The 27,736-nt window shown below is 40.2% G+C and overlaps 1 protein-coding gene across 1 annotated transcript in view; it reads right to left on the reverse strand.

Moving 5' to 3' along the window:
- LOC139449926 (gamma-aminobutyric acid receptor alpha-like) overlaps window positions 1-27,736 on the reverse strand; it is a 71,409-nt gene that overhangs the window by 2,190 nt on the left and 41,483 nt on the right. Inside the window, exons 3-9 of the mRNA XM_071231538.1 lie at window positions 23,991-24,100; window positions 19,056-19,123; window positions 14,274-14,494; window positions 11,503-11,585; window positions 8,027-8,170; window positions 6,934-7,086; window positions 309-538 (exon numbers count right to left, since the gene is read on the reverse strand). Coding sequence (XP_071087639.1) covers window positions 309-538; window positions 6,934-7,086; window positions 8,027-8,170; window positions 11,503-11,585; window positions 14,274-14,494; window positions 19,056-19,123; window positions 23,991-24,100 — 1,009 coding nt within the window. The remainder of the gene's footprint in view (window positions 1-308; window positions 539-6,933; window positions 7,087-8,026; window positions 8,171-11,502; window positions 11,586-14,273; window positions 14,495-19,055; window positions 19,124-23,990; window positions 24,101-27,736) is intronic.

Raw genomic sequence — 27,736 nt, forward strand, 5'->3', positions numbered from 1 at the left:
TATTTAAAGCTTTCGCGAGACGTTTCATGACATAATTCGTTAAAGTAACCTCTCATGTGAGTGAGTATGGTTCTACGCGGCTTTTAGCAACAATACAGCAATATTACCTCGGGGAACACCGAATAGGATTATAAATAAACCCATGTGGCCATCGAACTCGGGTGTTCGATTTCACATCTTGTCTACCTCACGGCCCTAACCAACAATGGGTTATTGAACGTGTATTTATGAAACGTGTTTTATCTATTTCCGCTAACTGATCAGACTATTGGTTCAGTATATTCAGAAATACATATTTCAATAATTACCTCATCGAATACACTTTCATCGTCCTCCTCATCGCTTGACTCGTACAGCAGAGGTTCCCCGGTGCCGTATTTGGTAAAGTAATGGACAAAGGCGAACTCTAGTATGGTGGCCAAAACAAAGGCAAAACAGACGCCGATATAGAGGTCAATGGCCGTGATATAGGATATCTTAGGGAAATCAGTCTTGTTCTCAATCCCGCAAATCGTCATGGTCAAAACGGTTAGCGTTCCTGAAAACACATTGCAACATTGTCGGTATGTGTATTAGTGAAATAACCAACAGCGATCCGCAAGAAAACACACTGCAACATTGCAACCATCATAGCGATTCGCCTGAAAACACATTGTCTGTGTAAACACACATCCGCTGGACAAAGCTATCACAGTGCACAGTTACAGACAAGGACATTCATCACAAGACATAAAACAGAACATTAATCATGTTTTACCTCTCTCTGGAGTACATTTATCCTTTTTTATTTTTTATAATCTAGTATGGATTAATCATTTATATATTTTTTATTATACTTATATCATAATTTTGAAGTCTGCATTATCGTTTGTTATGTTTTATCATCTCGGTGCATTTATCATTATTTCTGTTCATTTTTTAACGTGTAATCATCGTCTAGTGTGCATTTATCACTTTTTAATTTATCATATTGTGTGCATATGTCATTGATGATTTGGGGTTTCATATATGTTACGTTATCATTATGAAATGGGTATTTATCATAGCTTATGAAATCATTGTCAAGTGTGTTTATTTTAGTTATGTGATGATTATTCAATGTGCTTTTAGCATTATTAATAATGTAATCATTACCCATTATCCTTTGTAAAGTAAGCATTTTCTGTATGCATTTATTATGGGTTAGCATATGCTTGGATGTGTGAAATTTTATTTACATGGATTCAGTTGTTGGTATGTTCTTTTCTCGGATTTATTTAAGCGACAAAGCCATGTGTGTGTCCTACGTTACAAAACTGCGTCTATAATCACCTGAAAGAATCCTATAATTTCAGAGTGAAATACAATACTTCAGGCCTTGTTTAAACCGAAAGGACAGGATATGATATGACGACGGCGTCGCTCGTTTAATATGTTTAACCTTAGGGAATCAGGATCGGCATTTTATAATGTATATCAACCATTCAGTTCGTGATAAACCTTATCACATAGAGGCAATGCCTGTTTCACTCAGAGCACTATCTGGTGCGTCAACACGTGAACCGAAAACGGATATAGGTGGTGGAGGAAGCCTCCATTAAAACCTTGGCCGAATTGTGCTTATCGTATCATCATCCCACATTCACAACATGCGTACGTACGTGTGTAGCAACCATTATATACAGTCAATCAGCGACCTCAAATACCACAAACTATTACCATTAACGGAATGATAGAGATTAAATCAGACTCCTAACTATGCACAAGCTCCTCTTTTCTTTATAGTCAATATTGTGTCACCTTAGCGGGATAGTTTTTATCATTGCCTTGATTTATACGCCCGGGGCGACACCATCGTCTGACCATCAGCCCCCGGCGTCGTACATCAGCTTCATCCTCTCCTCCCATCGCCTACAAGTCCTCACAGATCAGATACAGGCTCTGAGCTGTTACATGAAATATGTTTCGCTCACTTTACAAGTGACATCCCTCTCCTTGCTTCCATTGCCTTTGCCCCCTCCCGACCCACTGAGCCAAATTAAACGTTATATTACGCCTAGAGGATGCAATCAAGGCAGCTAGCTTTAACCATATCCGCTTCCAGAGAAATTATCCAACGCCAATAATTTGTATTTGCCAAGAAGAATTTAACTGCAAGACTTAGCCATAACTAGAGAAGAGTACTCGCTCGTACTGTGTTAAACGCTTAAGGTTACGATGTAGCTATATCAATCAGGGGACTATGCGGTATGGCATGAGATCTGGCGTCTAGTATTTATATTGTTCCATCATCGTCTCGTAACTTGTCTGAACGATTTAAATGAAAATCATGTCTAATCGCCCATGCGTCTTCTTTTCAATTATTTCGGTTCTAGCTGTCTACTCATTGCTGGATGCCTGTCACATTCTGCGTGAGCTGCATGTTCTTCCACTGCCTGTAATGTTATTGTAGGTAGATCAAACACTTTCGTAGATGTACACGTCGTCTTGGTGCCCTAGGACCTTTCAATGTGAAAACGTAAACAAGGAAATTGAAATCAACATGGTGTCTACGCCACTGCGGTGGCAACTGCAGAGTGCTGTATGTCTGGGTGTATTGGACGCCACTGTGTGGATCAATATCGGATTAGTACTTATATATTTATTAACCCACATTACACGTAATCTACCCTAGAACAGATGGTTTAAAAGACATCTTAACGTCAGTATGAAAGCTATCTGTGACTATTTCAAATGGAAACAAATATTATTTAATAAAGAAATATGTGGGAGCTTACTAAACTTCTCTGTACCTACTCAAGTGGACACACCTTATGACAATGGGTCTACCCATATAACAGAATATGTAATATGTATTCATAAAGTTCCAAAGCGGACACTCTACCACTATATAACAATCCTAATAACATCCAGTCACTCTATGTGTAGTACTGAGCTTAACCTACTTAAGCTGTAACAAACATAATATTATGCCAAAAGTATTCTCTATCATCAGTTTCATAACTTCCTTCGCTAAGGGGACACTGGACTAATGTAGCTATCCTCGTAACTTTCTTCAGCAGAGTCTCTGTCACATATGCCTATCCTAATTGCCTATCGAAACGACGCTCCGTTGGGATTCTAGGTTAGAATTGATCCCCGGCAACCGATGCTTGTCGTAAGAGGCGACTAAATGGATCGGGGCGTTAGGCTCGCTGACTTGGTTGTCGCATGTCATCGTAGCCCGTGGATCGTTGCTCACAATTTCAATCACTAGACTGTCTAGTCCAGACTCGATTATTTGCAGACCGCTGTCATATTGCTGTAATATTGCTGAGTGCGGCGTCAAATCACATACAAATGAACAAGACGTCTATAAGGTGAAAGTAACTTGACGTGATATTTCATTTACTTGTACATATAACATGTAAGTGCAGGAGGAGCATATAACGTTACTATAATCTTCACACACACACACACACACACACACACACACACACACACACACACACACACACACCGAAACGGCTAATCTATTATCTGAGTAACCATCCCCTCAATGTATATATACCAAAGAAACTGACATTTAAGTCGTCACTTAAAAATAAATCTTTATGATTACATTGTATCAGTGAAATATGCTTTCATGTTATCTCTGCAAAGTGACGATAAACATGTCTATGTCGTGTCATGTCATGTCATGTCATGTCGTGTCATGTCATGTGTTGTATCGTGTCGTATCGTGTCGTGTCGTGTCGTCTCGTCTCGCTTCATCTCGATGAGATAAACCTGTTTTTGACGAGTAAAAAACACAAGTCAAGAGTCAAAGTCGAAGTCATGTACAACGAAAACGATATAATCTATTACGCCATAATTATGTAAAGCCGAAAACGATCACCGTGCGCAAGGGCTACATCTGCAGGGACAGTTATCGGGTCTTTATCCTTTAACACCAAGCAGGGGAGAAACTGCAGAAGCTATTGAAACACTTGTCACAACATGTCACACGTTCACGGTCGCTTTTACCAAGAACTCGAACAGGGTAGCTTACCTATTGAGATTACTTCCCTCGTGTGTCTCTGTATCGTAAAATCGTATTTGGCTTGTTTGTTCCCAATATATGATATTTACTATACGTGAGTCAGTGAGTCTGGTTTAACGCCGCTTTTAACAGTATTCCAGTCATATCACGGCGTGTCAGCTGAATGTGGAAGGAAAGCCCGAAGTGATGAAGGTCTCAGACGTTTACCACTTTGGTGAAACCCACGAGCACGGGTATGGTGCTGACAAACCTAGAAACATAATCGGGGCGAACCGGGATTCGAACCCACAATCATAGGTTTCTGGCGTGCCTAAGGGACGCAACTCTGCACAGCAAATCGCGGCGCCTTAGACAACTGGGCCACCCGTGCCCCCTATTTACTATACAGAAACACACACGCGTAATAATATCTTTATCATAAACTGTCATTCTTACAATCTTTAATGTTTGAGATGTAGTTTCACTCAATGAAACAAGCTTTAGAATCCGCGTATGAATACATTGTATGATTAATCAGCACAATGTATCATGTAGTGTAATTTACGTACTTGTTATAATTTACCGAGCTATGATGTACCACGGGTTTGTTCAATAAGAATCCTGTCCCAGAGCGTCTTAATAGCACTCTGTTTGGACAACGTATTTTATTTTAAGAATTACAGCTTCTGAACAACTTCCCTTTTCTACAGTGTTAAGTTATATATCGTTCAGGAAATCTGGACTGTTTAATATGATTGCGTTCAGAATACTTTGCAAACTTATGTAGTTCTGTAGTAACAATTTGATCTCTTTATTTGTATTGTACATGTTTATTGATATCGATATGTGAAACTGTAGGGTTTAATTAATAAAACCCTTGGTAATTTGTTGGGACCTTTATTCACAATGCATCTAGCTTCGCTTTTCTTGCTGAAGCAATACTTGATAAGTGAATTGATGCCTCTTTTCCCAAGACAGACGTTAAAGTTTTCAATCGATAATTGCATTAAACTCTGGTATGAAAGATTTACTAACCGTGAATGATAATGCATCTAGCTCTTTCTATGGAAGGTTGTGTAAACCGTGATGACAGTGCGCCTAGTTGTGCTATGGAAGGCTGTGCAAGCCACGCTAAAAGTGCATCTACTATTCCAACGGAAGGCTGTGCAAGCCACGATAAAAGTGCATCTACTTTTACAATGGAAGGCTGTGCAAGCCACGATAAAAGTGCGTCTACTTTTCCAATGGAAGGCTGTGCAAGCCACGATAAAAGTGCATCTATTTCTCCAATGGAAGGCTGTGCAAGCCACGATTAAAGTGCATCTATTTTTCCAATGGAAGGCTGTGCAAGCCACGATAAAAGTGCATCTACTTTTCCAAAGGAAGGCTGTGCAAGCCACGATAAAAGTGCATCTACTTTTCAATGGAAGGCTGTGCAAGCCACGATAAAAGTGCATCTACTTTTCAATGGAAGGCTGCGCAAGCCACGATAAAAGTGCATCAACTTTTCTAATGGAAGGCTGTGCAAGATATGGTGAAGGTGCACCTAGTTCTGCAATGGAAGGCTGTGTAAATCACGATAACCATGCACTAACTTTGGTATTTAAGGTTGTGCACATAAAAGCGACAAAACCCTTCCCATAGCCATACAAAATATGGCTCAAAATTGATTGTATGATTCCGACAGTATCATGCACATGTGTTTATGAATAACTATCAAATAGTGATACCAGGTGTTCGTGAAAAAGTGAGCGTATCCTGCCTCACCGATGGCACCCGTTACAAACACATGCAAAGTCAAGTCAAGTGTTAACCTGAAACAACACGGGAACATACGGCATCTGTCAAAATAGGAGATTGCATCTGATATCATTTTTGTCACTGATGCGTCAAATTTTGAAATGTCCTCAACATGTCTATATTACTTTTTTCATCTATTATTACTATGAAAGGCTGTCTAAGCCAAGATAACAGTGCATTTATTGTTACTATGGAAGACTGTCTAAGCCATGATGGAAGTGCGCCTAGTATTGCAGTCGGAGGCTGTTCAAGACAGGATGTCAGTGCACCTTGCAATGTAGCGCTGTGCTGCCAATGATGACCTAGTTTGGCTATGGAGCCCGTGAGGGCGGTACACGAAACTCTGATGTGGAACACTGTACAAATCAATATGTCAGTGTACCTTGTATTGCTATGAAAGACTGTGTTGCTAATCATGACAGTGCACCTAATTTTGCAATGGAAGGCTGTTTACATCATGATGACAATGCACCTTTGTTTCTATAAAGGTTCTGCAACCTATGATGAAACCTCTGCTATGAAAGGCTGCGCAACCCAATATGAACGTGCACCATGTATTACTATGGAAGGCTGTCTTGCCCATGATAACAGTGCACCTAGTTCTGCTATGAAAGGTGTGCATGCCACGATGAAAGTGCACCATGTATTACTATGGAAGGCTGTCTTGCCCATGATAATGGTGCACCTAGTTCTGCTATGAAAGGTGTGCAAGCCATGATAAAAGTACACCATGTATTACTATGGAAGGCTGTCTTGCCCATGATAACAGTGCACCTAGTTCTGCTATGAAAGGTGTGCATGCCACGATGAAAGTGCGCCATGTATTACTATGGAAGGCTGTCTTGCCCATGATAACAGTGCACCTAGTTCTGCTATGAAAGGCGTGCATGCCATGATGAAAGTGCACCATGAATTACTATGGAATGCTGTCTTGCCCATGATAACAGTGCACCTAGTTCTGCTATGAAAGGCGTGCACGCCATGATGATAGTGCACCTTATATTGATATGGAAGGCTGCCTTGCCATGATGACAGTACACCTAGTTTGGCTATGACAGGTGCACATACAAGATGATAGTGCATCTAGTTGTACAATTAACACTGGATAGTTGACTTATAAGCCAAGAAGTAAGACTGTGTCGATCCTGTCTCACCTAGGGCGATTCTGTCGGCTGTGGCCTCTCTGTTGATCCAGAAAGCCACCCAGGACAGGATGACGAGTAAGGCACATGGCACGTACACCTGGATGATGAAGTAACCAGCGTGGCGGTACAGGTGGAACTTTACCTTTAGAATCGTATGGGGAGCTGGAAGAGAACATGTATGTATTCATGACATGTAGTTCATCATATGGCATTTGGAAGCTGTAGCACCAATACAGACTGACATGGATTTTAACGTCTTTATGCTATCAATGCGACATTTCAGTACAGTGCTTTCTTGAGGAGTGTACTAACACTAACTCTTCATGTATCATATATATACTTAATCTACAGAAAGCTGAAACCTGACTCCGACAGTCAAGACAGGAACAAAGAATGGGGAAGGATAAGTGTCCTTTTTGACCCACTGGAAAAGTCAAATAATAAAGTTGCGGAAAGTTTGAAATATTAGTATAAAAATTATCAGACATAGCTGACTATATACTAGCCTTTTTGCCTCTCATACACTTAGAAATCAAAAACAAAAGCATGACTAAAGTGAAATTCAATTCAGAAAGCAGGGGTTTCGTCGATCTTCAAATGAAAATAGAAGTAAGACCCAAGATTAATATTTACCCCATGATTGTACTGTGTTTATCTATTTTTGTCCTATGCAAATCACATTGGACTCAAAGACTTGCTCATGTAATGATTTCTCAAAACTTCTAGAATCAGCCTTCTTTTAAACACATCACATCCTTTCCTCTGCATATCGTGTTGTACAAGTCATGCATTTGTTGACATGAAGACAGTCTAGTTCTCATCCATATGAACACATCTGATAACTTTAATCACAAGTTGAAACAAAGTGTTGCTCAATTCTAACATTGTGCACATTCTCTGGCCAAAAAGGGCCCATACCTTGGCCTGTACTGGAAACATTTTCCTCATTAATAAATAACTGAAAAAGTTGTTACTCTTAACCTCTTTCAGGTCATAAGTATTCATTTTATCAAAGTTGACTTTGTTTATGCAAATCAGCCATGAGCAAGATAGCCTGTTGATGCAGTTCTTTAATGTAGATGTTCTGTATACATGTACCTACCTCCTTTAATATTGCCTGTATAGTTGGACAATGGACTCCCTATAAGATCAAACTGGGATAACCAGATGTCTTTCCCAAACTCCACCGACTTTCCATCTTTACCATAACGCCACTGATACACAACGTCTTCAGTAGAATACGCAACTGAAAATACAAAGTATTATTGCTACTTCAACGCCACAAAATGTCAGCACATTATCAAACAATCATAAATAGCTATAATTTAAACACATCAACTCACTTTCATTTAAGTTGAGTGAGTGAGTATGATTTTACGCCGCTTTTAGCAATATTCCAGCAATATCACGGTGGGGGACACCAGAAATGGGCTTCACACATTGCACCCATGTCGGGAATCGAACCCGGGTCTTCGGCGTAACGAGCGAACGCTTTAACCACTAGGCTACCCGCCCGCCCCTTATTTAAGTTGAAGTTGAAAACTGAGGAGCAAAAGAGACTATACCTCTCAGTTGTTGATTTTATTACATGGTTGATTTTCAATTACAAATATCTTAGGTTAGCGATATAATATCAAAAAATAAGTATCCTAGCGCTTATTCAGCACTCAAATAATAATTCTACATGGTTATAATTTATAAAATATAGTTTGAATCAATACTTTTAGATTTTCTTTAAGTTCGTATAATACACAACTGATCATGAGTATCTTATACATCTGACTTTTGAAAATTAATATATTTGCGGGTTTTTTCGTAACAAATTTACATTTCAAACATGGTAGGGATCATGTGTCTGTAAATTTATTTTTTACGCCAGTGTACCCATTAACGTAACAGATTACCTCTTACAAAGTGTTGTAAGAATGACTGATGGTAAACTCGACAAAACCAAATTTAACAACATTTATTTTAATTTTGACTTTCTTTTGACCACCAGTTTTCATTTCATGTCAGACGTTAGACGAATGTCCAAATCACAGTGATAAATAAAGATCATTAACTGAGTGTGTTTCTGAATCGTAATTATTATATATTTTATGAAAGCCTTTGGTGAGCATAATACCGATGCTTTATTCCTAATATTTGCTGACCCTTGAAGATCCGGGGAAGAGAAGGTCTTCAGCAACCCATTCTTGTCATAAAAGGCGACTATGCATGTCGTAAGAGGCGACAAACGGGATCGGGTGGTCAGGCTCGCTGACTTGGTTTGAAGCATGTAATCGATCCCAATTGCGTGAATCGATGCTCATGATATAAATCCCTGGATTGTCTGACCGCTGGATACAGACCGCCGTCATATAGATGGAATTTTGCAGAGTGCGGCGTAAAACAACCAACCAGCCGGCCTAATATTTGCTGATTACGATACGGAAACACACGAGGGTAATAATATCATCATCACATATCATTCTTACAATAATTTATGTTCGCGTAGATATTTCTCTCAATGAAGTAACTTAAAAAATGAATAATGTGTGTGAGCGAACCGCCCCATTTATCAGATAGCGCCAAAGGATATTTGCAGCTATGTAATCACCCACACCTCGGAATAACCCTATCTAAACATATTTATATTTTAAACAACTTTAGTGTACAATATATTGAGCAAGCAGACACTGAACTGATGTATGGAGAGTGAAATTAGTTCCTGTCATGTGATCTTGATACCAAGTTTATCAGATTGGTATATCCGCTAGATAACAGTATCGATTATAAGCGACCACAGGTATGCTGCTGACAGGCCGAGGATCAGAAATGGAATATGACAGACAAGCGATCCGGAAAAATAAGGGACGCAACTCTGCACATAAAGTGCAGTCCCATTGGAAACTGTTGAGTTTCATCTTCAATAAGACAATCAAACACGCGAAATATCTTTTCTACATATTTATGTAAGCATCACTTGTCACGATTTCATGTTGTAAGCATTACCGACAGCAGCTCATAAACAGAAGTAATGGCTACACTCATCGTACCAGTAAAACGCCTTTTACGACGACTATAACATGCGAGTGAACAACGGAAATACTTGATCAAAGTACGGGTATTTAAACTCATGTAAACTTGTATTGTTTTCATTTGAGCGATGTCTTTGATCAATGAAAGTTGTCTCATTTGTGTTTTGAATAGAAGTTTTATGAGATTCTCGTTTCTTTTGGAGGTCAGTATATATCCTCACAAATAAAACCAAACGGTCATAAATCATCACCCTGTGTTTCCTGAGTTTTAAATTCTCATGTTCTGGGCACCTTAAGTGAAAATCGAACTATCCCCATGAAGATGTTGATTGTATCACTAGTGTTCACAGTCGTAAGGTGTGGGAAACTGAATTAATATGAGACGCGCACTAAGAATAGTTTTATTTACGCAACGATATATTCGTACATTCAGTTGTATGCATAAAACGTTATATGGCAGTGTTAATAATCCGCAATCATCGTAAAATGCCAATGGTATCTCTGCCCGTTTCTACTGCGGTCGGCCTTGACAAACGCAACATCAATAATTTACGCGTTTTTGTTACTTAGTTCACACAACGTAAACGTGAAAAGGGTGCCCTTTACTTCAAATGCATAAACCATTGTTCTCGACACATTTTACGCGAACATGTTCATGTGTTCTCGTTGTCCTCAAATTATCTTTGACAGCTTCAACACGTAATCACTCCTGTACGTTTGACGTAAGACACGTACCACTGACACTTTAGGAATGGGGGACGAGGGGCAGCTGAGGGGTTACATACTTATACATGTAACATTTGAACGCGAGGGACAGCTGATGGATTACATACTTATACATGTAACATTTGAACGCGAGGGAGCTGAGGGGTTACATACTTATACATGTAACATTTGAACGCGAAGGACAGCTGAGGGATTACATACTTATACATGTAACATTTGAACGCGAGGGACAGCTGAGGGGTTACATACTTATACATGTAACATTTGAACGCGAGGAACAGCTGAGGGCTAACAAATGTAAGTATCACAACTGAAGACGAGCGACACTTGTATACGTACACACTATCAATTGTTGCAAACAAGGGACAGGTGAACACTTGTATACCTACAAACGTTAAACTGTTGTAGACGAGGGACATTTGTAGGCCTACACACTTACAACTGTTGAAGGCGAGGTAACAATTATAAACTTATACGCTTACAACTGTTGAAGGCAAAGGACAATTGTAGGCCTGCACAATTACAACTGTTGAAGGCGAGGAATAATTGTAAACTTATACGCTTACAACTGTTGAAGGCAAGGGACAGTTGTAGGCTTACACACTTACATCTGTTGAAGTCTCGGGACAGTTGTAGCCTTACATACGTACAACTGTTGCAAACGAGGGACAGTTGTTGTCTTACACGCAACAGCTGAAGACGAGGGACAATTGTAGGCTTAAGACTTGCATATATTCTTACAACATTTAAAACGAAAAGCCACTATCAGGCTCATATACTTCGAACAGTAGAGTAGTAGAGCACAGTGCTAGCCAGATCATGATATACTTACAGCTACCAAAGAACAGTGGACAGCTCTGAATATCCAGAGGGAATGTCTTCAGGTCCATAACACAGCTTGCCCGGATCGTCAGCCTGTACAGAAACAATCAACCAGACCCCTTCAGGTAGCTTCTACACTGACAACGTTTAACACGATTTAGTCATCAGTTACTTTCAGTCGGTTTTGTATATTACTAAATACTTTAAATGATGCTATTACCACTGGGTGTTGCCTCTACAGTGAAGTTTCTTGAATCTGATTTAAAATAGGTCGCACGCACAAGATATTGGATGGTCTGACTCGGCTACTTGTTGGTTGCATGTCATCATACCATTGTGGTTGTTCATACTATCAACCACTGGTTTGTCTGATCCAGGCTCGACTAGCTAAAAGACGCTGTGATACACTCTTGTGATGGGATCGGCGTTAAACATCATTCACTCACTTTAAGATACGATTCAACTAAGCCATTTTCAACTGCGAAAAAAATGTATTTATAAAAATAGATATTTGTGGTAACTTTCCTTTCTTGTAGCATATTGCTATCACTGAACAGGGATATATTCCAAGAAACGATATACCGTCAAATACGATAAATATGTTTTCAATACCGCTATCTGAACAGCGAGTAAATGTAGTGTGATTTAATTACTTAATTATGTTCCACCCAACTCGGGTCCAGGTACCCGTGGAAAACATAACCACACAAACACCTTAGGTCCGCCTGTGGAGACACTAGCTGATGGGTAAATCAAGATCGTGACCTTTTGACGTGAAGGCAATTGATATGCAGTTATTAGTCGGATGTCGTTTTCTAACGTTCTGTTCTTAATTACACAATTTTCGTCAATTGTTTCCCAAGGCAAACTAAGCAAATGCATTGTAATATCTGGAATTGGGTGATTCCTACTACACACAAGGTGAGACGTCCATTCACGCCACCAGTGTGACACGCGCCAGATAGCATGTAAGTGCCATTCAAAATTAGTGTCAACTTAAAATTGTATTGAAAATGAAGACATCTTTCTCCAGATCCCACAGCAAACGTGTCTGTTTTATCAACTGATCCTGCTGTTAAGAATTGCATTACGCAAAGTCTTAAACGGAGTTGACGTTGTTTAATGTGAAGAAGCACGCACGCAGAAATCGTGCGTATAATAATTTCAAGTCTTTCAAGACCGACCAACCTAGTTCCATTACGATGGATGGACATGATGGCACGTCGTGAGGTACCGACGCTGTAATTGGAAGCGTGTACTGGTCTGTTGATCTTTATCAAAGTACAGTCATCTACCTGTGCATGTACCTGTACCTTGATCCTGACCTCTGTCCATGTATCGATCAGACAATTAATTTAAAAAATGGTCACAGTATATAAATCCACCTATTCCACCAGTCATTCTTCCGTATATTTATGAACATATCTATCGTCTTTTTTTACCATTCATTCATTCATTCATTCATTCATTCATTCATTCATTCATCTTTCATTGTCTGTAAAGGGGCGGTCGGGTAGCTCAGTGGGTAAAGCGTTCGCTCGCCACGCCGAAGACCCGGGTTCGATTCCCGACATGGGTACAATGTGTGAAGCCCATTTCTGGTGTCCCCCGCCGTGATGTTGCTGGAATATTGCTAAAAGCGGCGTAAAACCATACTCACTCACACATTGTCTGTAAAGCTGATCTCTCCTGCTCTGGGATCTCACTTCAACAGGAATATCGCATTCGAGTTCGACACGTCAGACTGCCTAATCTATGTAATATTTCGTTACTTCCGGTACTTCAGTCACTTCCGGTAGAGTAGTACATGCTAACCCTTCTCGCGAACACCTAGTGTCATTACTGACTTTAAAGATCCATGCATGTGATTTTCACTATCTTAGCTTTTACAGTGGGAATCAAACCAAACGGACAACCCGTTGTATTAATATTAATATCTATCGTTTTGGCATTGACCTATACTTAGGATATACTAATACCTGAGAAATATAAGCACACAGTCAGAAAGGTTCATGCGTCAACAGAGACTATGACGATGGCATATTATGAACGACTCTCTGTGATCGACTTTCTCAGGGTCAGATGGTTTCCAATGATAAAATGGTTCTAATTCCCGGAAATGGGTTTGCTAGAAATGAGCAAGAATGTGTTCGGTAGATAGCCTTAATTGCAATTGATTCCAACGGATGTTTATGGGTATTTACATCTTATAATTGAACATATAATCCATAATCAGACATTATATATTAGGAAGGTCGCAACCAGACAGACATATTCGAATTAAAATCAAGGCACATAGACGCGCCTTCAAGTATACGGCTATACCTTTACTAATCTAATATTTTGTTTCTTTGATGTATGAGGACTCTTGGCCATGACTGGGTGAATGAGCGAGTTTAGTGTAACGCCGTGTTGAACATTATTTCATTTACATCAGCTTGACATGAGAAGAAAGACCGAAATTATGCAGGTATTAAACGTTAACCTACGGACACGGGAATGGTGCTGATAAAACTAGAAACATATTAATCTGCGACAACCAGGATTCGAACTCACGACCAAAGGCCCTAAGAGACGGAACCCTGTACAGGCCACTGGGCCCTAAATGTGTTTGATTTAACATCAGGCCAGTTATTTAATTGTGGTGACTGGTGATATTAATGTAGTCTCCTCGAAGGCTGAAAACCTCGCCATATCTCATCCCCTAGCTTTAATTTAGGCGTAATACATCTTGTCCGGACCATGTGAGGATCAAGATTTGTCATTAGCCTTCAGAATTACCTTTGTGAGTAGAGGACGTTTCCATTGGGACTGATCCTGACAAATTTGTTGGGCGTCGTGATGGTGTGGAGGTAGGAGTTCTGGCCGTTGTAGAAGACGGTGTCAGGATGCCAAATCCGTTCTAGAATCGTGATCCCCAGGGGGAGGTGCTCCAGCGATATGTTCATGGACAGGCGTTTATCATACCAGGTTTGGCGGAAGTAGCAGTCCAGTGTGTACACCTGAAACAGTTGGGGAGCGATCTCAACGATAGCATCAAGCGAGGCTGCATTTAGCACGCACGTGAACAGCACCAGTCGTGTGACAGCACATTTAAGCTCATCTCAACTGGTGACAGCTGACGGCATCGTTTTTCTGCAAACATATATATTCTGAGAAAGATTGATAAAGGTTGCAGTTGTCACAAGCAGCGTAAGGACAGCTCAAACCAGGAATCCTCTGGTGAATTGGGATTGGCGGATGAATGCGTGGATGTAAGGGTTGTGGATGGTGGATTTATCTGTGTATGTATGGAGAGTTGGATGGTCGGGTGAGCGGTTGGGTGGGTGGGGGGTGGTTGAGGGTATATGGAGGATGGACAGGTATTTGGTAAGGGTGGTGAGTGGTTGTTGGGGTGTTGGGATTTGTGGAGGACGGGTAGGTTGTTGGTAAGGGTGCTGGGAGGTTGTGGGTATGCGTGGATGTATAGAGGACGGGTGGGTGGTTTGTAAGGGTGGTGGGAGGTTGAGGGTATGCGTGGATGTATAGAGGATGGGTGGGTGGTTTGTAAGGATGGTGGGAGGTTGAGGGTATGCGTGGATGTATAGAGGATGGGTGGATGGTTTGTAAGGGTGGTGGGAGGTTGAGGGTATGCGTGGATGTATAGAGGATGGGCGGGTGGTTTGAAAGGGTGGTGGGAGGTTGAGGGTATGTGTGGATGTATAGAGGATGGGCAGGTGGTTTGTAAGGGTGGTGGGAGGCTGAGGGTATGCGTGGATGTATAGAGTATGGGCAGGTGGTTTGTTAGGGTATTGGGAGGTTAAGGGTATGCGTGGATGTATAGAGTATGGGCAGGTGGTTTGTAAGGGGGGTGGGGGGGGGTAATGGTATGCGTGGATGTATAGAGGATGGGCGGGTGGTTTGTAAGGGTGGTGGGGGGGGGGGGTAATGGTATGCGTGGATGTATAAAGGATGGGCGGGTGATTTGTAAGGGCACTGGGAGGTTAAGGGTATCCGTGGATGTATATAGGATGGGCGGGTGGTTTGTAAGGGTGGTGAGAGGCTAATGGTATGCGTGGATGTATAGAGGATGGCAGGTTGTTTGTAAGGGTGGTGGGGGGTTAATGGTATGCGTGGATGTATAAAGGATGGGCGGGTGATTTGTAAGGGCGCTGGGAGGTTAAGGGTATGCGTGGATGTATAGAGGATGGGCAGGTGGTTTGTAAGGGTGGTGGGAGGTTAAGGGTATGCGTGGATGTACGGTACCTTGTACCATGACAGTACAATCGACAATTCGTCAAGCCTCGCATCATTGGTCTGAAATCTTACCGGGGCCATCGATCGAATAATTTAAAATGTGATAATGCAACGTGACACAACTCAAACAACCACCCGCTTATCAAATTTCGACATGGAGTACATACATATCCAACAGTCTATGGCCTGTGGTTTCAAACAAGGGTGTTAAAGACCTAAGAACTAATGAATTGATTCCTCGATGCATCCTCGGTTATCCAGGGTATCATATTTCTATGCCTCTCTGATATATACTCTGGACCCATTCGCCGCCATAGCGTCGTTTAGGATGTGGCGTCACCAGCTCCCTTGCTCCTTTGAAATTACAGACTTTCTCTCACCAGTGAAAGTCATTTATTCGATTTGACCATGATAATACAGTAGTAGCAAATAGGACCAGCATATTTATCACAACAGGTGAGGTGAAATGATGTTAACATCGCGTTCAAGATTAGTGCACTTATACGGCGACGTGTGAGTGGGTGGCTGCTTGTACTAGTTCGGACTAATGCCGATTTTATACCGCTAGCCTAGTCAGATACCATGCCGCAGTTTAACATGAAGACCTCACTCAGACACAGTGTACGGACTCCGAGCCAACCAGTCCTTGTCTTAGCGCATAAATGCCGAGCGCCAGACTGGGTAACAACAAACGTGATCTCTTAACGTACATTGGTATGACGCGGCCGGGGATCGAACCCCGGACCTTCTCTCTCCAGGCTGACGCTCTACCACTTGACCACGGAAGCGGTCCATTCATCACAACAGGGACGATAATCTTTGGCTGAGTACAACGTTCCCTTTGTTTGTATCACTACAAGATGGTCCGCCTGTTGGGGAGGGGCTACGGAGAGTTAAAGGATGGGGGCATCACTCAGCTGTATCCTAAGTTGGGTAAGTATAGTGAAATGGCAGAATGCAATTTGTGTAAGTTGCTAAGACCGATAGTTCACATGTGTCATCAGCCTTGCCTATAATGACCGTTTGTTGATAATACATTGTAGCATCCCCAGGGCCCTGTTTATCCCTCCGCTCATCACTCATCAGCATCAGAGCACCCTCCTCCCTCTAACTTGGAGTTTATTACATCTTCTGCTTCTTATTGAAGCATTCATGAAGAAAGACCCTTGGGTGAGGGGATGTAAATGTTTTAAACTGATGAAGCTAGTGAAAGTTAAATTCCGGGGAGAAAGGAATTCCATATATTCCGTTCGGCGAGTATTGTAATTCAAGTTAAAATGTATCCACAAATCAAAAACGTGGCGTTTGAAATGCTAAATGTCTAATTACCATGTCAATGCATTCACAGTATTTATGGTTTTCACAGTAATCATGGTATTAACTGTATTCACGGCATTTATGGTATTCACGATAATCATGGTATTAACTGTATTTATGGTATGCACGGTAACCATTGTATAAACTGTATTCACGGTATAAATGGTATTCACAGTTATCATGGTATTAACTGTATTCACGGCATTTATGGTATCAAAGTATTCATGGTGTTAACTGTTTTACGGCATTTATGGTATTCACAGTAATCATGGTATTAACTGTATTTATGGTATGCACGGTAACCATGGTATAAACTGTATTCACAGTATTAATGGTATTCACAGTTATCATGGTATTAACTGTATTCACGGTATTTATGGTATCATAGTATTCATGCAACGATATATACCCGATTTGATTATTATATATACTTATTCCCAGCGTAACGATTACATACCAAACGCCATGATGATATATCCAAATGATATGAATCCATCACAACGATTTATGCCCGATGCATCAAAACGATTTATACCCGATGTAAGGATTATTAATACTACCGTATTCGACGTAATGAGGGCCTAGGGCGCTCTCAAAATTAGAAATAGGGGGCTCTTATTGAAATATTATTTTGGTTAAAAAAGTTCGTAAATTTCGTGGTTTATGCTGACAGCCTGAAATATTTATATACGACATATGTATTTTTCCAGAATTTAATTGCCCATAATTAAAGGTGCATATAACACACGAGTGCGTATTATACACGAATAAATAAGTCTTGTGTACATTGATCAATCGGAAGGGGTGCTAATTGAGATTGTTCACTAGCCAATATATTAGCAAATATCGCCGTGGGCGCTTATTAGAGGGTGCGCTTATTACGTCGAATACGGTATACCTAATCCAAGCGTAAACCCAACGTCACCATTATATACCCAGCATAATGATTGCCCAGCAAAACGATTAACGATGACATACCAGGGTCACGATTACAAATCCGGTGTAACGATTATGTGCCAGTGTAACTATCATATTCCTGGTGTAACATGCGTGTCATTCTATGTGAGAATGTAGACTCCATATGCCACCTATAGAATATATACATTAAAAGGTCATACGAACACCTACAAACACAACATAAATAAGTCACATACTGCACATAGAACACCGATATAAAGCCATTGGCGTGATGGCAATTGCAGGTATTTCTGAAAATTCCATTTTCCCATTTTCTCAATTTAATTCAAAACCACAAATACGTTTCAAAGTTTGGAAAAGTGTTGTTTTTTCCATAATCTTCCTGGTCTTAAAGATCTTGAAGACAAAATCCTATTTTCTTTTCCAATATTCTCATATTAGGCATACATTGTGTTTTGCTATTCAATGAAATTATGTTGGCAATCGATGATAACATTTTTTCTGGCTATTCTAACGGACATCAACTGCATAAGAGCTTAAATCCCTGTTGCTGCAGCTTCCTCTCTCTTTCAAGTTTGAAACAGCTTCATTGAAGTAAAACATCCGACCAGAATGTTAATCCTTTACAACAAATATATTTTTCAAAACTTTGTAGCAAACAGATACAGAGATATGTCGGATCATCACCAATAAAGCCTTTATCTCCATTGATCTGTATGTGAATCGTGCCGGTTATCGGAAACATGACCATTTGAAAATGACAACAAAATTAAACCATCATTTGTCTTGACGATTTCAAAAGGATATCTTCACCATTGAACGACGTCATTGGCAATACGGCTTAAAGCACCACGGTTTAGCAGCCATAATACCCTTTTAATAATAGTTTCGTATTTGTAAATGAAAAACCAACAGTTTTCCTTTGCAATTTTCTTTGCATTCGTGCATTTTCATCGCCGTCTCCATCGTATTAGCACAAGAGATGTGTCAGCATCATACGCGCCCGCTTCCCGATGACAGGGAACAGCATCCCCCTTGATGGTCTGTCATTACAGTATTGATCTCAGATAGAGTAAAGCCAGTATCATTTACCATGTCTAATTCCGATATAGGGCCCATGGATCGTAGATTGATATAGATCATCACTGCTAACGGCTTCCCTGCAATAAAAGACAAACCAGATTAGATCATGTAGCAAACAGATGAAGCTATTGTTGAGATGTTATTCTTGATATTTGCAACTAATTGGACAAAGTGGTTAGTGGAATCTTATAATCTTTCCTGCGTCTTCCCAAAGGCATCTTCCGCTGCAGCGACCTGACCCCGGGGTCATGTCAATGTGTATTCTTACACATTATTGTGACGAGATGATCTGCTGGATCAGTTTCAGTTCCACCTTGTGATCTATGTCACTCTTTTCTAACTCCTGTGTCTGTCCGCGTTAAGGTCAGGAGTGCCGCTTCGTATATACTCACCGCAATGTTAGGGACGCATGTGTGTGAACACATTTATACTTTGAACTTCCTACAATCGAGCATGCCCTTTCTACGAAAATTTCATAGAGCGTTGAACGACTCTTGTTCAAAAGTTGTTTGATCAGGGTAAGTGAAACTTTCAAAAACATTGTGGTAGACATGTGGAAGACATTTCCAAAATTGACGCATCATTGACCTTATGATGTCCGACGTAATTCCCCATTTCTACATAATCAATTCGAGGGGGACATTCGGGCAAACCAGTGTCTACGCATTTGTAAAACTTTGTATCACAGCAGTGCAAGAAGGACGAGTTTTTCCTGCTCGCTTAAACTTGATTCCGTCCGTCTAGCGATATGTGCAAAATAGGCCAAAAGGAAAACCAGTTGAGACCTTTGGACTGTCGTTAAGTTCATTTTTAATACAATCCAAAATCAACCTAAATCGTGTATCATCAGTATATTTTTTGTATGTTACATACAGGTGTACTGTAGGGTTGGGAACGCATTTACCCAACACATACATGTACACATTTCAAATAGCCAAATTGTTTACACTGAACATGTGTATAATATGAACAGAAGACAAATAAATACATACTTTGAACCAAGAATTAAACCCATTTTTGTATATAATATACATGTAAATGAAATTTGCAAGTTTAATTACAAGTCACAGTTGGTGAATCATATGAGATTTCTCGGATGTCTAGCCGGTTTATTTATAACTGTGCCCAGCGATTGGCTATTGATTGAGGTCAGGGGTCATGTTATGTAAACACAATAGAGACCATGTTGATTCTGTGGCCCCGTCTAAATAGCTATACGACGAGCAATGTGGCATCTTCATCGTCAAACATGGCTCTTAGAACTGATGAGATTAGATGCTGGTCATCAAACGCTCCTTTCAAGGCTTTGGTACAGCGGTCATATACGGTTCAATTGTCCTTGAAGGGCACCCACTGGCAATGGTCAACACATAAAATGGCCATCTCAACTGACCAATCAGCTGGATAACACATAAAACGTGTTTCCACGAAAATCTCATTTCTTCGTTTCTTTATGGACGCTAATTGCGTAATTCTTGTCTTGAATGCTTGAATAGGGACACATTACATATTATCTGAATTGCCAATAAACTAATTGCTTTCCATGTTTTTGTCTTTCCGTGTTTGTTATAATTACGTACATATATATCCTAACGGGTAAAACCATAGCTCCAGATTCATATAACGAAAGAGGACAATGCCCTTGGGTATATTATTATTTCTCTGTCATATGGACCAAATAGTCATATTTCTCCCCAATCATAGTCTTGAAGATTCGGGTTTCTCTATAATTTGAAATAGGCATGAAGTACACCTTTGTAAGTTAGCTAAATGACCATTGCTTAAGGTCACCGTGAAACAAGAAACCAATCTTAAACCTTTTAAGAATTTATTTATTTAGTCACATGTTATTTATTGCTAAATACAATTCAATTAATTACACTTAACAGTATGACATTCACTATCACTATCAACTATTACTAATGCAGGCAGACATGTTTATGTGCTAAAAAATCTATGATGAAAGTTTCATATAATTCTTCATAATTATTTACATTCTTCAAATTCACTCCATAGGTTGATCTAGGGAGAACTAGTGGTTAAAACGTTCGCTCGTCCCAATACTGAGGAACATGGTACAATCTTAATGTGTGGAGACTAATATTAGTGTACCCCGCCGTGATATTCCATGAATATTGCAAAAATCGCCGCAAAACAATATTCACTCACACACGTCTTTGAAACAATGTCATTGTCGTTCAGTTGAGTCTATCCAGTGCTATGTTTATTATGCCTACATACCGTCTGTGAAATCTGTTGCCGCTTCGATGGACATCGTGATATAACTAATATTGATGTTATTCATGATGTACGAGTTAGTGGTATGACCTTCGGTTTCTCCATCATTAAATTCATTATTGAGTTAAACGTTGATAGTCGCGTATAATAAAGTCCCCTGGAACAGACTACAAAGCTGGAATACACAGTCACAGATCCTGGCTTTATTTTCAATATTCATTGCGATCATGTAACAATTTCTTTGAGCGAAGCACGGCTACGCTCAGTGTTCAGAAATCTGTCAGACTGGAAACGAACCCAGATAGTTTCTCCAAAGCCATATTGATTCTACAGTATCCCAACCGAGTATCTTAAGGCAGTCAATGTGTTTGATTTTCCAGCGAATGAAGTCTGTGCTTTTAAGTGGATTCGCGGGAACAAAAGTCTGTCGAGTCGAAATATTTTGAATTCCGGACAATAATATTTTCCTTTCAACTGGGGAAAACATTGACGGTGGGATCGTCAGCTAGCAGATTGGTTAATGGAAAAGTTTTTGGACAATGCAGGAAAGGTTATTTCAGAGAACTGGGGATCTAAAATAGTTTTTTGGGTATTTATCCTCTTCGCTTCAAAGTTGTGTTCGATTCACGTTTTTAGAAAACAAGTTTTGGATCGATATCTTTGTTAAATTAAAAGTAGAACTTCAAAGTTGTTCCATCATCTTATTCTCATTTGGATAACAAGTCAAACCGGCAGTTTGACCTCTGCTCTGAGGATACTTAGTAAATTGTGATAATATTAATAAATGTTCCATCTTCTACAATCGTAAGGTATGGTTATATAAAGTGTTATCAATAATAATTTACTTCTGTTTAGTGTTTCATTATACTGATTGATGTGGTTTCATATTGCTTCTGTGTAGATCGAGACAGCCTCAGTAATGTGGCAATCGTGTTCTGTCAAGGAAAAGTATTTCCTTGCATAAATATTTGTCCTTTTTATTGACATAAATTTAATTACAGCATACACGGCCTCGTCAACACATTCCCGCTTTTATCAATATTTAGTGAGCAGAGAGATTTGAAGATACACCACACTACGGAATGAAGACATTTAAGAGTTCAGCAAACGTCATGCAATAAAATTCGGTAGAGTTATTCACAATCATATCCCTTTAAGATCGTAAAAGTCATATTCTTATGGGATATTCATATTCGTTTATTTGTCCCAAGAAAATTAACAAATTCCACTGAAATTCGAAAACAGGTCGCCCAAGGTCAACTCGGGTGAGTGAGTATGGTTTTACGCCGCTTTTAGCAATAGTCCAGCAATATCACTGCGAGGGATACCAGAAGTGGGCTTCACGAATTGTACCCGGGTCATGTGGGGAATTGAACCCGGGTCTTCGGAGTGACGAGCGAACGATGTTACCACAAGGCTAACCCACCCCACCAGGTCAGCTCCCGGTACACTTATGATTATTATTATTATGTACAGATTAATATAAAATATGAAGCAAAGAGGGTTTGGGTGATCCAGGCACAGTCAGACTGGTTAGGCTCATCATCAGCTCAGGTCCCTTGCCCCATTTACACGCAGGTCAGACAGCGAATGGGACTTCTCCCAGGAAGCGCTGCCAAGTCGAACCCACCTAGAACTTTTCGGTTAACGTGAAGACTCCCCGGCAACGCTGTAGCCTTCTGCATTACCCAGATTGTCAGAAGGGCTGTATTCCTGGTAGCAAACCCGGTAACTCTCCCAATGTCAGTCAACAAATTGGGAGGTACCAAACCTAAGGCTCCGAGAACAATGGGGAGTCGGACAACTTGGTACTTGGGATGCAAGCGTGACATTTCGAAAGCGAGGTCCGCATATTTGCCATGTTTTTCACGAATCTTGTGAATCACATTAGTGTCAAAAGGGACAAAAAAGTCAATGATATAAATGATTTCATTGGATTTATCAAAAAGGACAAGATCAGGTTTGTTGGCCTGGATACGTCTGAGGCTGTAAACGGGCCTATTCCAAAGAATTTTGTATTTATCATTTTCCACGACGCCCTCTAAATATTCCGGGTCGTACCATGGATGGACCTCTGTGTCAAAACCACAAGCACGACGAAGACGGTAATAAAATGATCGCGCTACACCATCATGTCGCTTAAGATACTGAGTTTGTGCCAAAGCTGGGCACCCACTGACAATGTGTTTGACAGTCTCATTAAATTTATTGCATAATCTACATTTCAAATTAACATTTTGATGTAAAATCACACATTGACGGTTTCCAGTTGGAAGTGACTGGTCCTGAGCAGCAAACAGAAAGCCTTCTATGTCGATTTTCAGGCCAGCCGAATTCATCCAATCGAAGAACTTTGCAGGGTTTCAGGGCCGATTTGAGATGGCACTTCGCTTGGTTAACACAGAACAAAATCAACACTGACATTGAGATTATGTCCTATATCCTCCGCTCGTTTAAGAAAACTCTGGAATGTCTTGTTTTCATCATGAGTCTTGACATGCTTCACAAGAGGATCATCAGACAAATAAATGTGTGCTTAAGTGCACAATACAACTCACAAAGAGACTCTACATTAATCAAACCACCACCCCACCCCCACCCCCAATACCCTGAATTATTATTATTATTTTCATGACTATGTCTATGTCAATATGTACCGGGAAGTTCCAATATCAATCCCAAACAACATGATAAGCAGAGACGTACCACCGAATCCAGGCCTCAGTCGCTTGTCATAACCCACCAGCATGTTCTCCAGCAGCTGCGACGCATTGTACATCTTGACCTCTGCCAGGGACATACTCAAAGGCAAGGCACTGAAACACACACAACACCTATATTACTACACGTGTACATTCGACACTCAGAGCATCAGATTGTGAGTGGGGGCACGGGTGGCCCAGCTGTCTGAAGCTCCGCAATTCGCTATACTGAAATGCGTCCTTAATCTGCGTGCAACTGTGATCGTGAGTTCGAATCCAAGTTCGACTTGAGTATGTTTCTAGGTTTGTCAGCACCATACCCGTGGTACCTGGTTTCACCAAAATGGTAAACGTCGAAGACCTGCATCACTTCGAACTTTCATCAAAACCAGTGAGGACTCTGCAGTGAAACTTCGCAAGTATGGGTATCCAAGTTGCCTTAGGCACCGCAATTCACTGTGCAGAGGTGTGTCACTCTATCATGCCAGAATGAAATAATCTAGCTTTCATGATCACTTCCTCACTATATGTACGTATAATATAACTTGTTATCTTGAAATCAACATCCATGATTTTTGTGTAATCTGAACATTCAAAATGTGTTCAATGTTCGTGTAATCGTGAACACAATGCTGTAACAATAGCTCCGACGCAAACTACAAAAGATGACTGATAGAATTACTAATATATCAGACGCGGGAATATACAGAGAACATGCTGATAAATGCATCCAATTTTTCATGGCATAATACAAATATCCTTCCGTAATGCTTAGGTATTTTTATATCAAGGATTTTTCATTCTGCGTCTAGACATAGTATCCACTCAGGACGTTGCTGAATACCCTCACACGGCAATAATGGTAGTTACATGTTAAGGAAGGGGCTTAGACCCATGTACGACAAAGCTATGTATGTCCTGATTGTATCAACTCCCTGTGACAAATGTATTGGACTAATAGAAGCTTTATTGTCGCAGAGGGAAATCGTCCAATTAAATGATGAATCGATACATCACCTACTGTACCCGATGACATCGATACGAAAGAGAACTGTCTGAATTTACAAAAAGCTCCAAGCAAGCAGGCCCAGATATAAGCATGTTAGGGCATAATCAAAGGTTTGATAGTTTGGAGTACAAATGTTAGGTAATCAAATATTTGACTTAATTCCGCCACAACCGCTACTTACAGTTCGGCAAATGATAAGGAGTTCTTTCAATGCTCTTATCGCTTGTCCTGTAATGCTGTCATAAAGCTTAAAAAGGAGTCCATTATTAGTCTTAAAGACCGAAGTGCTTGAAAGCATACACCGGCTTCTTCCTTAAACATTCGTTATTTGTATAATATTGGTAATCACTTTACACCCGTGTCATGCATTGATTCCTTCACCCCACGCAATACTTGGGGGTAATCTTATAAACTTGCCGTATTTTCCTTTATTGGATTTGTTTGTGAAGATGAGTCGTGAATAGATTCGCCAAGACTTGAGGTTGTAGGGCTATCAATCATGAAGTCCTTTCTTTGATTCACAGTCAAAAACACTTGCAACAGACGCTCAAGGCCAACACTTTGTGCCACCTATCTGACACTAAGAGCCTCAGATAAATACCTTTAGTTCTGTCCTGGCGTTTTATGTACATGTTAAATGATGGTGTGAGTTATTGGGGTTGCAATCTAGTTCAAAGCCGATGGGTTTCTTTGATTTTCTCTGCACATCTTGTTGCGACGGATTTTTAAGACGAAATTGGAAACTTTGCTAGCAAAGGGTAAATTAAGGAAATGTAACCAACTTTGATAAAGAACCTTGAAGATTCTTTAAAAGCAACCGTAATTTTGTTTTGAGAAGCACATATTTATTGTATAAATTTCCATCAAGAATTTGTAAAATGAAATCTCTGAGCAGGAGAAGTTTTCGTCCAACATTCAACACTCATATTGATATGAAATGTACAATTTTAATAATATCAGTTCAAAAAGTCAACTACAGAGAATAAGCAAGTGAATTGAAACACTATCATATACTATGTAATGATCAAACGGGATGGAGATTAACGTTGCTATGTAACTTTCTGTCATAATGATCATGACATTCTGAATGATTAATGTTTTCAATACACTTCCAATTGTTATCGATCAAGTAATGATGGTTTCTAAAAATGATTTTATAATCAGGTTTTTGCATAAACTGTGAGACTATTGGCGCCGAAAGATACAATACGATATTAAACTCTACTAACATACAGATTCAGATCACATAAAGCGCACAACAGTACCCAGACTATAAATAGAAATGTATATCTTCAAACAGTCTTTATTCTATGGTAGGTGTATTCAGCAACCTGCGTACTCAAAGCGCCGATTATCAGCTTGAAATTAACGACGAATTTTCTACGCTTTCTAGACGCTCAAATTAATCAATTTGAAAGAATTTTCCGTCATTTTTTTAATGACCATAGGCAAAAATAACGACGCTTTCGTGTTTGCAATTTAGAAATATTCCAAATGTAGTTTTATTGAAGAACATGCAGGACCTAAGCCATATGGTAGAAAATTCGTGGTTCACTTAGTTCTGTGAGTAATAGGTTGTTTGGTACATACACATCTTCTCCATCAATAGCCTTGGGCAAGAGTGTGGTTCTTTCCTCTTATACGTTGTAACTTGTGTGAACGTGTGTTGGGGTAGGGGTGGATGTGAGGGTGGGGTTCTGTTGGGTTGTTAGATCCCCCAGCTGCTGATACAACTGTTTCTAAACTGAACCCTATCAGGGCTAAAGGCTTATTTATACCTGGAACAATTTAACGATGCTTTTTTTTTTCGCACCAACTACCAGGAGAAATTTATCTGTTCTTATCTAAGAAAAACATCGCCCACCCCCTCAACACTCCTAACCAAAGCATCTGACAAACAAATAATAAATCTTTTGTGGCCTTTCCCTATCTCCAAATATCCCCTGCGAGCATCTTGACGAGGCCATCTGGGCGCCTTGTCGTGGCAGTACTTTCATGGCACACCGGCGTCCATCCCAATACACGGTCCCCTGGATGTAAGTAGGTCACTGAACATTTGCACACAACTGTCTCATTACATTTGATAACTGTTTCTGGGTTCGTTCACAACAATAGCTCAGCACGTAATTAACCATAGAAATACAGACGCTCTCTCAGATGGCGTTCATTGATGTTAACCTGTCCATGAAATTGGCCATTGGTTTGTCAGAGCAATGAAAACTCATTACAATGATTTCCTTCCTGCTACTTCTAATTGTCTTATTTACGGACATCAATGATTTATCGGAGTAACGTTTTCTGCGTAATTCCGCGTATTTTAACAATAGTGGTATAACGCCATAACAAATTTGATTATATGTTCGTCGAAATCACGAAATCGTCATCTTTTTCTCCAAGCAAAGATATTTTGTTAGGATTGTATGAGAGGCAGATGAAATTGGTTTATTGTGACATTATCTCCTTAAGGAAAAACCTTCGTTAGAAATACAAACACATATTAATATCGCTATTTATATCTATTGGGGGCTTTGTCCTGAACCACCTGGGGCCCTGACTAGTATCAAATCTGCCAAGAGACTTGCTCTTTTAAGGGTATTGTCATCCATAGACCTGTTCCACCACCTATCGACTAAAACCAGTAAAACAGGTACATACATGGCCCTAACACGATAGAGATATTCAGCATCGCATGACGCAGATGGCGTGGCTGCTGTTGTTTTCTAGCAGAAGATTGAATTAAA

Source organism: Haliotis cracherodii, unplaced genomic scaffold, assembly GCF_022045235.1.
Source record: "Haliotis cracherodii isolate W230 unplaced genomic scaffold, xgHalCrac1.p SCAF_8, whole genome shotgun sequence".
Taxonomy (NCBI): domain Eukaryota; kingdom Metazoa; phylum Mollusca; class Gastropoda; order Lepetellida; family Haliotidae; genus Haliotis; species Haliotis cracherodii.